General features: G+C 40.5%; 1 protein-coding gene across 2 annotated transcripts in view; it reads right to left on the bottom strand.

Moving 5' to 3' along the window:
* Nucleotides 1–14,577, bottom strand: part of SHANK2 (SH3 and multiple ankyrin repeat domains 2) — a 315,799-nt gene that overhangs the window by 4,552 nt on the left and 296,670 nt on the right. For both annotated transcript variants that reach the window (XM_009637056.2, XM_035892635.1), the window contains 4 exons: nucleotides 12,276–12,406; nucleotides 10,817–10,928; nucleotides 10,715–10,741; nucleotides 7,280–9,692 (listed from right to left, as the gene is read on the bottom strand). In XM_009637056.2, coding sequence (XP_009635351.1) covers nucleotides 7,280–9,692; nucleotides 10,715–10,741; nucleotides 10,817–10,928; nucleotides 12,276–12,406 — 2,683 coding nt within the window. The remainder of the gene's footprint in view (nucleotides 1–7,279; nucleotides 9,693–10,714; nucleotides 10,742–10,816; nucleotides 10,929–12,275; nucleotides 12,407–14,577) is intronic.

Here is a 14,577-nt window from a genome sequence, read left to right as displayed (position 1 = left end):
AATGTTTTTGTTGTGTTGTGGGGTTTCCAGATTTTTTAATAAGAGCAATTTCTTATGCCTTATTTGATCATCTGTTATACTAAATATATCAAATCCACATTAAACCTGCCTAAACCCAAATTTCATTTTAAAAAGGTGAAGAGTCTGATAATGATTTTAAATAAAATTTGCTCTATTAGAATCAGCATATGGTAGTAATTTATAAACATGTGCTGCTTTAAGACTGCACCAATTGCAATGCCCATTACGTTGCCTCACATTAAAATCACAATATGTAATTCCTATGTCACAGTGATGTGGCCTCCTAGTATAAAAGCCACCAACACAGCTTGCAGGCAAGAAACTCTTTCAAATTTTACATTAGATTTGCAGGATTCAAGTTTACTGTTAACTTAATATCAGAAGCAAGTCATTGAAAGATGGCATGCTGCACCAGCTCCTCGGAGCCTCCCATGTGAAAGATTTGCTGTTTCTGACAAAGCTCTTCCACTGGGTCAGAGAAAAAAAAATCCAAGAGAACTAGTGAGTGAAAGGAGTCCCTCAATGGAGGCACTGCAAGAAATTAACTTTTTACAGATTTTTTGAGAACGCACAAACCCAAAACTTTGCCTTCAGCTCTTATAATATTTTTACTTTATTTTTGGATTGTCAAAGGCAAATTGTATGGTAGGAGAGTAAGACAATAATTGTCTGTTTTGGGGGAAGATTAAGAACAAGGGCTGACGTGATGACTGGCAGGATACAGAGCTTCTTATAATAGTGTTATTTTAGCGAGAAGAATTGAGAAATGATTAGTGTCTGTTGCAAGTAACACTCTTCAGTTGGAGGGAAGAAGAATCATTAAGGTCTGTGGGAGTCTGCTCCAGAACAACAGTTTCCATGCAAATGGCACAAATGTCTGGAAAACCAGTGGTAAGGGCATGGTGCATGGACTAGGAGACAGCCTCAACCCTCTCTCCTTGGAGAATCACAGGGAAAAAGGTCAAGGGAAGCTGGAAGGAGAAAATCCCACAGCTTCCAAGGATGAAAGACTTGACAGCGGCCACTGCAAGCAGGTCTTGATTATTTCGAGTTTGTCGTTAGCATGAACCCTACACAGGTATGTACAAATTCAGTAATCATCCCACCCCAAAACACCCTCGGAAAATCCAGAAGAAATCGGGTGTATTTGAGAAATCACGCCCCTGATTTAGGTGCTCAGACATAAGTCCAGGAATCTGGTCTTACGTGCTCATGTTATAAAAACATTTGCTGAATACTTCTCTGATGGAAGTGGCTTTTATTTCAGCTTGAGGTGGCATCCTATTTCTGGTTTTAGAATGGCTACCATTTCTGGATTAGGATGATCTAATCCACATTGCACTTTGTAACAAAGTCAACACCAAAAATCACTAAAATGCAATAACAATGAGTGAGCATTAAAAAGAAAGCAGAATGTACAACACAGAATATGCTATGCTTTATGGTCATCACTTACTTCATGGCACTTCAGCATGGCCCTCTTCTGACAACAGCAGTCATGAGAGCAAATAAAAATGACAAAATGGAATGACTGAAACACTGCAAAAATTACTGACAAAGCAAGCAATCCCGTGAAATTGGCTGACAAACGGTTAACGGAATGAAATGAATCTAATGGGTCAGCAGTAAACTGAAAAATCAAGGCTTGACAATTATCCTACAAGGTATGTATTTCATCGTCTGTGAAATCCAGACATCCTTTGCAATAAACCAAATGTAGGATCACTCCCCATGCAGGACTCAATACTAAGTTCAGTTCTGCCTTACCTGGTTGTGAAAAAATTGGAACTTTTCCAGACAGTCATAAAGAAAAAATCAGAGATGGACAAAAACCCTGGCTACATGCAGCTTCGCTTTTAAAACTTGCTACGCCAACACAGTACAGATTATTTTTCCTGGAGCACTTGATCCTGCACGGTTAAACATCCTCCATAACTCCCACATTTATAATGAACATTTCCCACTCCCAGGATTGACACCCAACCTGCCACAGAAGCCATGGGGACACTGTGCAAACACAGCCGAAGAAACGTAAGTGCCATTTGAAATAAATAGAAATAGTTTCTCCCTACAGCAAAGCTATCGTTCATTTTGGTACGGGGATGGCAGAGAGCAGCAGCAGTCGCTGTTCATGATTCCTTATTAGAGCACTGGAGTCATGGTGGAAGGATGCTGTTTTCAACTGGGGGCTGTGGTTTTCTCTCCTTCACAGCCACCGGGTCTATTCTGCTGTTAATCACGCTGACATTATTCAGTTGATCCCACAGGCTTGCACTTGATCGTTACGTTGCTAAGCGACTGCTGGGTTCACAGACCAAGTGAGCACTCCTCCCTTAACCCGATGAAAACCCTGGCATTAGTCTTCTCCCCATTTCTTTTATAAGCTCCATGTAAAAGTCAGTGGCCTCTCAAGTGAATTTATAGCACTGCTGTATTTATAGCACCACAGTTGATACTGCCGTTACGCCTCACGTCCCCCCGGCTCCGCGCACTGACAGCAGAGGATCACCTGCGGGGCTCCCCCAGGCTGGGTTTTCCCATCTCTGTACCTGCATGTATCCAAATTCGGAAATGGGAATCGCGACCAAAGCTCATCATCAGGGCTTTAGCGCTGGGTACTTGGGTCAGATGGAGCCCCACATCCAAACACCCTCAAGCTTCACTGTAAGGAAGGATGGGCAAAAATGGAGGAATGTCAGATGTTGTGGGCTGACTACGTGGATAGACCAGATAAAAACTTCTATCACCAGGGCCTGATCTCCAAAATTTCATAAAGTAAATGATGGCCAAAATTGGGAGTAAGATTAGCTTTGGTCTGGAACCTTCTGATCAAACCTTTTAATTACGCTTTTATTAGTACAAAGTAAGCAAGCAAGCACATCCTTTCGCTTCTTCCTCTTTTTCCTTCCCCTACCAGACTCCTTTTTCCTACCCCATGGCTGGTCACTGCCGCTGCGAAGCAGATGGTTTCCAGTCAAACATTTCCATGCTCTATTTAAAAAGCTTGAAACTCCGTGTCTTATAAGAATCACGGAAGACTATAAATACACCATGTAAAATTACTGCTAAACCAATGTGCAGAGAAAAAAAAGCAAGTCTAGGGCCGTTTTTTAATGTAGTAATTGAGAGAGAAATGCTGCTCAGTGCTGTAGAACAATCGCTTCCTAATCCTCATTTATCAAAACCACAAGAGAAGATATTTTTATGGATTTCTGTAGCAAGCCATTACCCAACTATCTACAACTTAATTCACCTCTATGCTCCCCTAATGGGGCAATTGCCATGAGTGAACTACAACTGCATATCTACTGGCTGTGCGAAAGGAACTCCTAGTGATATTTCGAGTTGCTATCTGGGCTATAACTTCATACGTGTCCCAGCGAGCACATTGTTATAAATATTTTTAATTTATAAATATCTTAAATTTCATCAGCCTGCTAGTGCTGTGAACATAACCCAAGTGAGCCTGTGAACAATGTTCCTATTTATAACACTTCCCAATACTCCTCGTTGGCTGACGGATATGAACAGGCATTCTAATTTTTTATCACTTTTCCTTCAGCAGAGCTAACGAGTTGTTAATTTAGCAGAAACCCTGCCTTCTGTGAGCTAAAATTCCTTACTCCCTTTCTAATGCCACCTCGCAGAAAAGGGCTACAAGCTCTACAACTGGTTGTCCTAGGCTTTAGAGTCTTAGAAAAAAATCAAGAAGCCCTAAGAATTTTAGCTTTAAAATTTAAATATTAGCTTTAATACTTGGAATTGTGTCAAGGTGGTATTCCTCGGTCATAATATTTGACAGCTTTGTGAAAAATGGTGTCAGTCGTGCAATTGGGCTAGAAAGGCTGTAATTTATTTAACTTCTTAAAAGATAAGGCAGGAGTAAAAGCATAAAAAAAAAAAAAGCCTTTGTCTGGGAAGCATTTACCATGCATTCCTTGCTTTTATGCACCTCTGAGAACAGAACTGAAATTTAATGCAGACGGTTCAGGGCATAAACATGCGTAGCACAACAAAAAGAAACCGGAGCATTTTCTCCACTGTGATAAATTTTGCTATTAGCTTTTTGCTCCCTCTTTCACACTCTTTATCAAGCTCAGAAATCAATCCTTTCTCATCCATGGAGCTGGTTAAGCTGAGAGAAAGGGGAAGGTGCAGCCTCGCTCCAGGGACAGGTGGGAACCAGGCACAGGCGCAGCCAGGCAGACACCACCTAACCCCCGCCGGCCGGTTTCCCCGCAGGACTTCTGAACCTACAAGGGAACTTCTCGGTGTACATCTCTCTACCTCACTCTTGTTAAGATGAAAGGGAATTAATTGCCTGAAGCACCTTTTAAAACTGAGGGGAGACCTTATCGCCCTCTGCAACTGCCTGACAGGAGGTTGTAGCGAGGTGGGGGTTGGTCTGTTCTCCCAGGTAATGGGTGATAGGACAAGGGGGAATGGCCTCAAGTTACGCCAGGGCAGGATTAGGTTGGACATTGGGAAAAATTTATTCCCCAAAAGGGTTGTCAAGCATTGGAACGGGCTGCCCAGGGAACTGGCTGAGTCCCCATCCCTGGGGGTATTTAAAAGCCAGGCAGACGAGGTGCTGAGGGACAGGGTTTAGTTGGTGGGATGGCAGGGTTAGGGTAACGGTTGGGCTTGATGATCTTAAAAGCCTTTTCCAACCTAAACGATTCTATGATTCTAAAACATATTTTTAATATCTGTAGATACTTGGATCTCTTCTGCCGTCTCTGATCTATTACTAAGCTTAAAAAAGAAATCCTGATTAACCTTTTCTGGTCTTTTTTACTACCTTCAATTCACCTAATTTTCTGGAGCTCCATTAAAAAAAAATGTAATCCCATCAGTTTTGAAAACAGAAGGAAACTAAATACAGCCCTCTTACCTTCCACTGCCACTGGGAATTTTGCGGAGGTGTAATTTTCTTCCCTAGTCAAATGACAGCCAAGAGTTTTGCTGCTCTATGCCACTGTCAACTTTTCTTATTTGTTATATATATTATAGGTCTTTTGGTATTGTTGTATCCTGAGATCTTCCCTCCAGTTTGCAAAGACTCCCATTTGGGTTTACATTTCAGGAAAGAAGTAGGATTTCAGCCACACTGAAATAATGCTTTGTATGGTTTTGTTTCCAAACTGAGTCTCTGTATTCCATATAGAAGTCCATGTAATTTGCCAAAGCTGAGTTAAAAGAATTAGAAAAGCTAAAGGACAGAAAAGCAACATAACTTTCTAACACTGTCCAAGTCAGATCTTTCTCTAAAATGTAATATATATGGGACTATGCTTGTTAAATGATAGTTTGCTTTTCTCCAATGAAGTGATATAGTAGTTTAAAATTTTTTTTCCAGCCTTTACACCTGTTTAAATGTCTTTTCACAAAAACAGATGTATCTCTGTATGCTTCCAGTTTTCACTTTCTTCTCAGTAGATACTTTGATGTATTTACAGCACATTGTACTTGCTAGCCTACTTTAATTTCTAATAAAATAGGGACACTAAAGATATCTACTGTAACCTGGAAATAACTATCAGTTTAAACATAAAAGATGATAAATAATATTTTACATATGAAGCTAGCGTCAATGTGTTCATATGGCTTAATAAGAAAGCTGATCAAGGTCTAGCAAAAATAGTAGTCTTGAAGACATATGAAAAATAATATGAAATGAAACTGTCAGAGTCATCTGCAAGACAAGACTCATGTAAATTCAAGCTTAGTGAACCAGTACTGATTTTATGCTTGCCCGAGGTATTCTCAAATGTAGAGTGTTCAGTTGCTGTGCTAACTTGGTTTAAAGACAGGCAGCCAGTACATATTGGTTTTCTTGTACAGTTTTCATTGTATTTTTTTGCACGTATTAAGGTTTTTCCTGTATGGACAACTCAATTTCTACTCTGTTTAGTCAAGTGCCACTGACAGGAATTCCATAATTTCAGTGTTTTTCTTCCATCTCTTCATTCTAAACATTGTATAACCTCCATACTTCCCTGTCATGTTTGATGACTTCCATCTTGCAGGAAATAACAGAACTACCTGATGTCAAGGCTCGATCACGCTGTTTTCTGAATGAGCAATCGTTTGCGATTAACCGAGCCACCCTTCCCATAAAACCAAATCCTCCTCATGCATGCAAAGAGCAGTACCTTTTTCAAAGGCCAAGTTATTTATTACCCAGCAGAATAATTTTAATAAAATTTACTTAGATGGTATCTTTTTCTAAAAACCAAGTCAGCACTGCATTGCTGCAAAAAATGCATTTCTATGGAGCAGTCTGGGCCAAACGATACGCAATACTTCAGTAAAAGGTACATTTAACTGCTGCACGTAAGCCCAAACCATTCCATACCACAAAAAGAAATACCTCAGGCTCTCAATAAAGCTAACAAAATTACCTTTTTTTCTTTTTTTTATTTTATAAGCCCGGATTTGATGATACTATATCCATATTCCACGCAAATGTGGCTACACAATTACTTGTACGTTTACCCAATGATGTCTGACTACAGTAAGTTACTTATCACTTAAGTACCTTTCAGAAACCACTTATATGCAAATGTATTGCACTGCAGTACCAGGGCTGCTGCTGTTGGGAGAAAGAAGCCACCTCCTTGAACCTGTAAACATCAGAGACTGTTCACTAACAAGCATGTGCAATAGAAGGTAAGAACTTAAACCCCATAATACTAATAGGCGGAGATGCTACATTAACTTTTTAGTAATAACATGAATAGTGCAAAGTGATTTCAGTGAGTGATTTTCTAAGATAGCATTATACTTCATGATAAGGTGGATTATCAGAGGTGTCGGCATGAATCAAATGACATCACACAGCGAATGTGAAGTAAGCCTAGGCAAAACCACTTTTTTACCTGTTTGAAGCCAAAATGAGTTATGGGACTGAACAAAAAGTAAATTATCCCCACATTTTAAAAGAAAAAAAATTTAAGATAAAAGTCCTACTTAAACATAAATCTAAGTAGCTCACAACAGAACAATTGGAAGGTTTGTGGAAAGTATCTTTGAAGTCGGAGGAGACTGAAAAAGCTCCTATCCTATGGCGTAGCCTACAGAAATGTTGACAATGTAGGAAATTGTTCCCCTCTATACAACTGTCACAGACTATTCATTGAGCAAATGTATACAATAGAGAGTACATTCTTCTTTATGTGATTTATGGGGGAAGTTAGCGAAAGGATGCAAATACCTCAAGCCTTTGTTAGAAAATTATTTGCTTAATTACATTTACCTTGTACTGAGACTTGCAGTTTTTGTTCCAGTAGGTGACTCCAATCCTTCCCCTGGCTTTGAGGATTTCTCTCTGTTCATTTGCTGGAGTATTGAGTTCAATTCACTAATAACATTAGCCTTTGGGCCTGAGAGAATTGGGCTTTTCACCTCCGTCACGTCACCCCATAGCTTAGATGTCCTTTGGGGAACAACTTTAGCCATATTGGGCTGCGCACTGATCGGAGGTGGGGGCGGAGCGGGAGGAGGAATAACAAAGCTGTCTACAGTTTCTTCAATTAGCGCGTCCTTGTAAAGTGCATTGCTTTTGTTGATTATGGGCTTCATTTTTGGCTTAGGAGGTACTGGGGGTTTGTCCACCAGAAATGTTTGCCCATCTGCATAGACTGTACAAGTATCCACGTTCTCACCCCCTTCTGAGGATAAGGTAGAGATGCTGGACACCGTTGAGATAGTGCTGGTTGTCTCTAAGTGATGGTCACTACTACTTCGACTGTCTACCTCCTCAATCCCAGAGTCAGTGACGTTATCAAAGCTGTCAGGGGGTGGCAGAAAGGAGGCAGGCAAACAGTTTGAAAGACCCACTTGCTTTTTACTCTCTAAGGAATTTGTTGGCTGGCTGGGGGCAAATGGTGTGGGTGAAGGCGTGCCATTTTTTCTTTGCTTAACCAAGTCTGTTAGAGCCGAACCGGGAGCTGCACGGTCGTCAGGGATATCAAAGCTGTTGGCGAACTCTAAGGGGGGTGGCAGTGGCTCAGTAAAAATAAACTCTTCATCGATATCAACCGATGCTAAGGGTGGCGGAGGGATGCGGAACGGCAAGATGACAGGGTCGTCAACAGAGCTTGCAGCTACGATGGTTTTGCAGGGAGATGCCGGTGGCTCCGGCGCAGCAGGCACGTTCAGCTCACTTTCCGCTTCCTCGCCCCCCTCCGGCCTCTCTGGTGGGGAGTTCTCAGGGTTCGGTTCCACTTCAGCTCTCTTTTCCTCTTCATCTTCGGGCGTATCCTCTGACTTTGCTGTGTCTACGGTATGAACCATTAACAAGCCAGCTGACTTTTGCTGCGAAGTATCCACAATGTTTATCAACATGTTTTTCTTCTCCTCAGCTTTCTTTTCTTTCCCTGCATCCGCTTCGTACTTGTTCTCGGTCTCCTGCCGTCTCAATGGGCCACGAGTGTTTTGCCTAGTGACAGTAGCAGTAACAGGAAAAGTAGTTTCAATATTGGGTCTCAGCTTTGTATCGATGTAAAGTGGTTTATTAAGGTCAGCTTTAACAGCATCTCCTTTGCCTGGAATCTGCTGTGTTTGTTCTTTCATGGCTCTGTCCCTGGCAGAGAGAGCGAGGGCTAGTGGTGAGTTTGGATCTAATAGCTTTCCTGTGACCGGGTGAACGTAATTATCTGAGCTGGATGCATTCGTGGGCTTAGCTGCCACTGTACTGTTTTCAGTACCTTTCGTTTTGGCCGAAGCGTTTAATGTCCTTGAATCACTTTGATTGCTGGGTTCACTGCTATTAAAAAGATTTTCAGGCTCTCTAGGTGCGGGAATTGGAGATGGCGACATAAGCTGTCTAAAACCATCTTCACTACTAAACATTGCTTCATCGGTAAATTTAGATTGCCTCATACGTGGTGTTGGTGGTGTTAGGCCAACATCCTCATCTCCTAGGTCTGTGGAAAGGAAGGCTGGAGAATTGCGCCTTGCTTCCAGCCTCTTTTCCCTGTCCCTCACTGCTCCAGCAATGGCTGCTGCAAACGGACTGCTGACACCTAAGCTGTCATCGGGTCGGAGCTGCCCAGGTTGCTCTGAAGACTGAGGATCGATTTCCATGCTGCTCCCTTGGCTGCTTTTCCCACTGCTGCTGGTGGATGGCTCTTTCACAATAATCGTCGGGATTGGAATAGAGCAGGTCTTTTCTGGACTGTCTTCAACATTGGATTGTTTCACCAGCATCCCCTTCCTCCTTGCTGGTTTGGCCGGCACATAAACTGCTTTGCTTGCAATCTTCCCAACCTCAGAATACGGGTTTTCTGGCATCTGACCCCTCTTGTTCCTGAAATTTGCCTGAGATGCGGCACTCCGACTGTACAGGTCTTCAGAGTCCAGAGAGTATCGGTCCAGCTCTCGTCTGTAATAGATCCCTTTGTCCCTTATCATTGTTCCTACATTCTCAGGCCTAACCAAAGAAATTTTTGAACCTGAATTCTGATTAAACGGAGGTTTAATAGTTCCATAGCTCCTTGACGTCGGGGATTTGGGAGAGTTGTACAGAGAGGGAGAAGGTGGTGGTGGTGAAGGAGGTAAGGACTGTGGTGGTGGTGGTATATCTTCAGAGGTGTCAGGCATTGAAAGACTTCTGGTAAACTTCAGCATAGGAGGAGCCAAAAACTGCCGTTCTTCCTCTGTAATTCCTAAAAATCAGAAAATATATTTAATACACTCTCTTCTGCTGGGATCCCTCATATTGTATTATTTCTGTGTTCAGCCTCAAATGCCAGGGTGCATTTCACATGCCACGAGGCATATGCAAAATTATGAGAGAGGTCTTTTGGTTGATTCCTACCATAAGCATTCTCTCTTGTTAAACTTCCAGAGACCCAGATGCCAGAATTGAAAAGGATGCTACAGAATTTTAATTAAACTGATCACTGATGTGTAGGCAAATGTTTTGGTTTTATGTATCATCAAGGTAGCTGTAGAGAAGCACATTTTCTTTGAAAATTATTGAACAGGGAAGACATTCTGTGCCGAAGAGTAGTTTATGCCTTACTCTAGCACTCTATAAATGGATATAATAGTGCAACATAGAAACCTAATGAATTTTTAAGATGCATTTGAAACTTAGCAAAGGGACTGCAAAGATTCTATTGGGGAAAAAAAATCATAATGTTTCAATTCAAAAGATCACATTATATTATTACAAATACGGCTTTTAACATAAATAAATGGGATAATATTGGGATAATTTAGATGCTAATTTTACACCAGCATAATGCATTTCTAAATTGATAAATATCACTACTAAGATTACTACCAAGAACAAAGCAAGCCCAAATTTGGTCTGCTCTTTTCCTCTCATTTCTAAAATCATCTATTGTCATGGTTTGGAATGAAAAAGAGGTGAATTTTATTTCATTTGATCAATAGGGATTCCTTTGTAAACTACACAGCATTACAATGCTTTTCCTTCAATAACAAAGAAAAAAGGAGTAACATTTTGCCCTCGGTAATGCATTGCAAAGGGCTGTACTGATCTTTTTTTCTCCCTTCTTACTGCCTTTCCTTGTTAGAGGGAGCATTCTAAAGAAAGGAATTAAATTATAATTCCATAATACTTGCCTACTATTATCAAAGCAGAATGTGGAAATTACATCATCTTACACACAAACCTCTTTTCTCAGGAACTTCATATAAAAATTAAACAGACATTCACTTGAGGTAAAGATGTTGGAGTCATATGCTTTAAGAAAGAAGCAAAATTACTAGAAGTATGTGATTAATGCACAAGCAAACTATACATGAGAAGCATTTTTACCTATAGATTTTTGTCTTCTCATTGTACCCCGAGGTATACCCAGAAAAGGACCTTGAGGACTCCCTGGTACAGTGGGCGTCATCACAGCAATACCCTGTCTCTCATACATGGACTACAAAAAAGCAAACAAAAAACCCCACAAGCATTAAAGCATGCAAGACTTTCTCTCACAGGTAAATAACTCTTCTGTCATATCTGCTAATCCACTATCTCTTTTACTTATAATTCTTACAGAAAATAACAAGTTTGCTATTATTTGGGGGAGCAGGTGAGGAGAAAGGGAAGGCTAGGCTTTATTTACATGCTATTAAAATGACAACCGCTGTAAGAGGAGTTAGTTGGAATTATTCACATGGAAGTAGGTTCAGTTTCCAGCATGTTTTGTGTGCTGTAAGAAAAACGAAGCGTGAGCAATTAGATGTTGTTTCATTCATTCCCTAAAAATGTAGCGTGCACGGCATAGGTGTTAATGCTCACGCTGCACCAAGCTGTACGTTCTCTTCACTTCTGAAGACCCGACCTGCTCTTGCACAGATTCAGGGTGTCTTGCGCAAGGTTGCGCTGGCAGTCGGCAGCTCAGCTAGGAACCAAGGAACACCACCCGAATCCCAAGGCACTCAACTGTCCCTCCTTGTAGGGCATCGCAACACTATTTGTTTTCTGCCTCTTAGAATAACCTTAATTTCCTTCCATCCCAAGTTGCTGAGAGCAGCAAAGTGCTTGTTGTATCAGGACTGATGCTCATTTGGAGGAGTGGGTAATGGAAAAATACATCCAAAATGCAATAAAAACAATATATATATATTTTTTTTTTCACATGTGAAGTTCTGTAAGAGCAAATTCTGCAACTGAGTAATCCAATTTCAGAGTTCTGGAGTTTAAATTTTTAATACGTGTTACAGTATTAATGTCAATTCTTCCCTTACACATCACCATGCATTATTTAATCAAGATATTATATATGCTATTAGGAATAATAAAAAACTCCAGTAGGAGAAACCTCCACGTTAGTGGAAATTGTGTGGCTGCACTAACTCTGGTGCTGAAACGGAGACAGCAAACCTTGACTTTCAGCAAAGTTTTTTAGCTTGGGTTTGGTGTTGTACTGACACCTTCAAGCTGAGAACTTGCTGGGGTCTCACCAGCTCAGATTACACGCAGAGCACGTTCACATCTGTTTGAATAACACTGAGGCAGCAATGCTGTTGATGTGACGGTCTCAAAATAAATACAAGGATATAACGAGAAAAGTTTTACAGGGGTAGGTAGACTCTTCTGTTAAAAAACTATTATTAGAAATAGAGTTGACCATGCCTTAACATTATGAGACAATAAAAGTAAAGTGAGTATATAAAGCAACGCTTGTAAATCGGTTTCTGTTGTATGCCCTGTGCACTGCCAAAAGCCCCCCTGCAATCTGTTTCAGAAGTGAAAGCAGTACTTCATAGCAACCACTCACATTCATATCTGTAGCTGAGGGAAAACATCTACTAGAAGGCCGCTGTTTAATAGTTGCCACTCTTGAGTCCACAGTTGCATTGTCTGCAATTCTTGATGGCTTGGAAACTGGTACTATTTCATCCACCTTATCTGTAATATAAAAGTATTCAGTAAAATAAATATCATTTGTCCAACAACTGAAAATTTAAGTATTGCAAGGTCAAAGGAAGAGATTTACTTTTCAAAAAAATGCAAAGAAAAAGTTTTTTTGGCATTTTAACAAGGCAGCGCTTGAGCATCATAAGTCGTGCAAGCCGAGCACTTTTTATTGCTGCTACATAACATGCATGCTTTAGTTTTAAGCCTGCATGCATTTAATGTTTACTTAGTGTGACTCGAAAAACAATCCTCTTCTTCAAACCTTCAAAATGTGAAGGGAGAATATCTATATAGAAATGGAAAGAAGACCTTTAGAAATAATGAATCCGTACAGCACTGTTTCAAATAGAGATAAGCAGACTGTACTTAGTCATCAGAATTTCAGTGATATTTTGGACAATAACAAGTACTTCAGAAGTGCTCTTTTATGCCTAGTCTCTTTAAGTAATCACATCCTAATTTATTCACACTCTCGGATTATTAGATTAGCATTAGGAACTGCAGCATTTGTTGAAATGAAACTTTTATAGGTATTTTATATTTTAAGAACTGCACAGTCTGGGAATGTATTTAGTTGTGGTCAGAAAGAGACCAAACGGGCGAAGTCCAAATCTGAACGAGAACTTCAACATTTGGATTTGGGATTCTGATCTGTCACATGATGTGATCGTAAAATACAGGGAAAACTTCAATCAAGATCTTCCAAAGTTTTGAGTGTCAGTTTTAGCCCCGTCACAAACAGGATTCATCAGTATTTAATGTATAACATTACTCCCTCAGACTGAAGACCTCAAAGTACCATATAATCAACTAATTATACCCTGGTAGCTCCTTTATTGCCACTTCTACTGCTATGAAACTAAGGCACGGAGAAATTAAATCACTAGCCTAAGCCAGCGGAATAGCTTGGCTTTTGAAGCCGTCCTAGAATCCAAACTTGAATCACACCAACGGGTTTCCTTACTACACCTTCCACTGCATTTGCTTCCCTAAGAAAGCACAGACTGCACTGTATCATGTTATTTTTGTGTCTTTTCCTTTGAAGTTTCCCCAAAGTAAGGGTTAGTTATATAGCCCGTGGCATTTATGCGAGTGAAATACCTTAGCCTGGCTCCTAGGCTTCTGCAATGTGTGCCAGAGCAACGTTACTTTTCAGCAATTGGATCCATCTCCCAAATGATTGATTATTCGCTTCAGCAAACAAGGATAGCTACTTCATTAGGATACTATAGACTTAAAAAAGCAGGGTTTTGGCAGTCTAGAGATGGTATTACTATGGCAAGTATCAGATTTAGGGATTTAAGTTTTACCTCTCACTGGAGAGCCGCACACTCAGGGCCCTGGATATGGATATGGATGGGAATAAGGCAGGAGGAAAAGAGCTTTTTGATCCCTCTAAACAGTAGATCTGGCTGATGCAAGGATGAGATTTTTAAATGGGAGAAGAAGAGAGGGAAGAACTTTTAGCCTTCTGGTTAGGAAGAAGGTTGTCCTAGAAGTGGATATTTCAGTGTCACAGAGGGTAGGGAGCAGGCAGGAAAGGAAAGGTTGAGCAGGATCAGTAAGCTGAACACTGTTGAAAACTGTCTCACAAGAGTAGTGTTGCTGTTTCTTTTCAATTGAAGTTAGCATTCAATTCTTTTCATTGGTCTGCTTTATTTTTGTGTGTTTTAAATCATCCAGTGGAAGGAGAAAAGGAAAAAAAAATTCTTAAAATCATCACATGTATTCAAAAATAAAACAAACTTCAAGTCACATTTCATAAGACTTTGTATTACAACCTGTGAACTTCTGAAAGAAAAATATCTGCACTTCTGCTCAGCAAAAGGCATCAGAAAGCAATGGTGTAACCATGAACATTTGACCTATACAGCAAAAATACAGCTAGACTGTAGAATCATACTCAGGGGATCTAGCACCAAGAGCTTCAACTGGGCAGAGAGTTCCTATGTTAAGTCTCTCCCACCCTTTTTGTCATCCCAGAAGCCAAACAACTGGTCTTGGGATACAGCAAGAAGGAAGCTTTAGAAACTGAAGCACTAGGTACTCAAAATCTGTAAATAAGAAATATAAATATACCATGTAAGATCTGATCCCCTTTATTTTTAACAGACACATGTAACCATATACCCATTCAGACAACAAAAAGCTACAGGGAAAGA

Source organism: Egretta garzetta, unplaced genomic scaffold, assembly GCF_000687185.1.
Source record: "Egretta garzetta isolate BGI_Z169 unplaced genomic scaffold, ASM68718v1 scaffold454, whole genome shotgun sequence".
Classification (NCBI taxonomy): domain Eukaryota; kingdom Metazoa; phylum Chordata; class Aves; order Pelecaniformes; family Ardeidae; genus Egretta; species Egretta garzetta.
The sequence above is the reverse complement of the archived record's forward strand: the minus strand, read 5'-3'. Positions and strand labels throughout refer to the sequence as shown.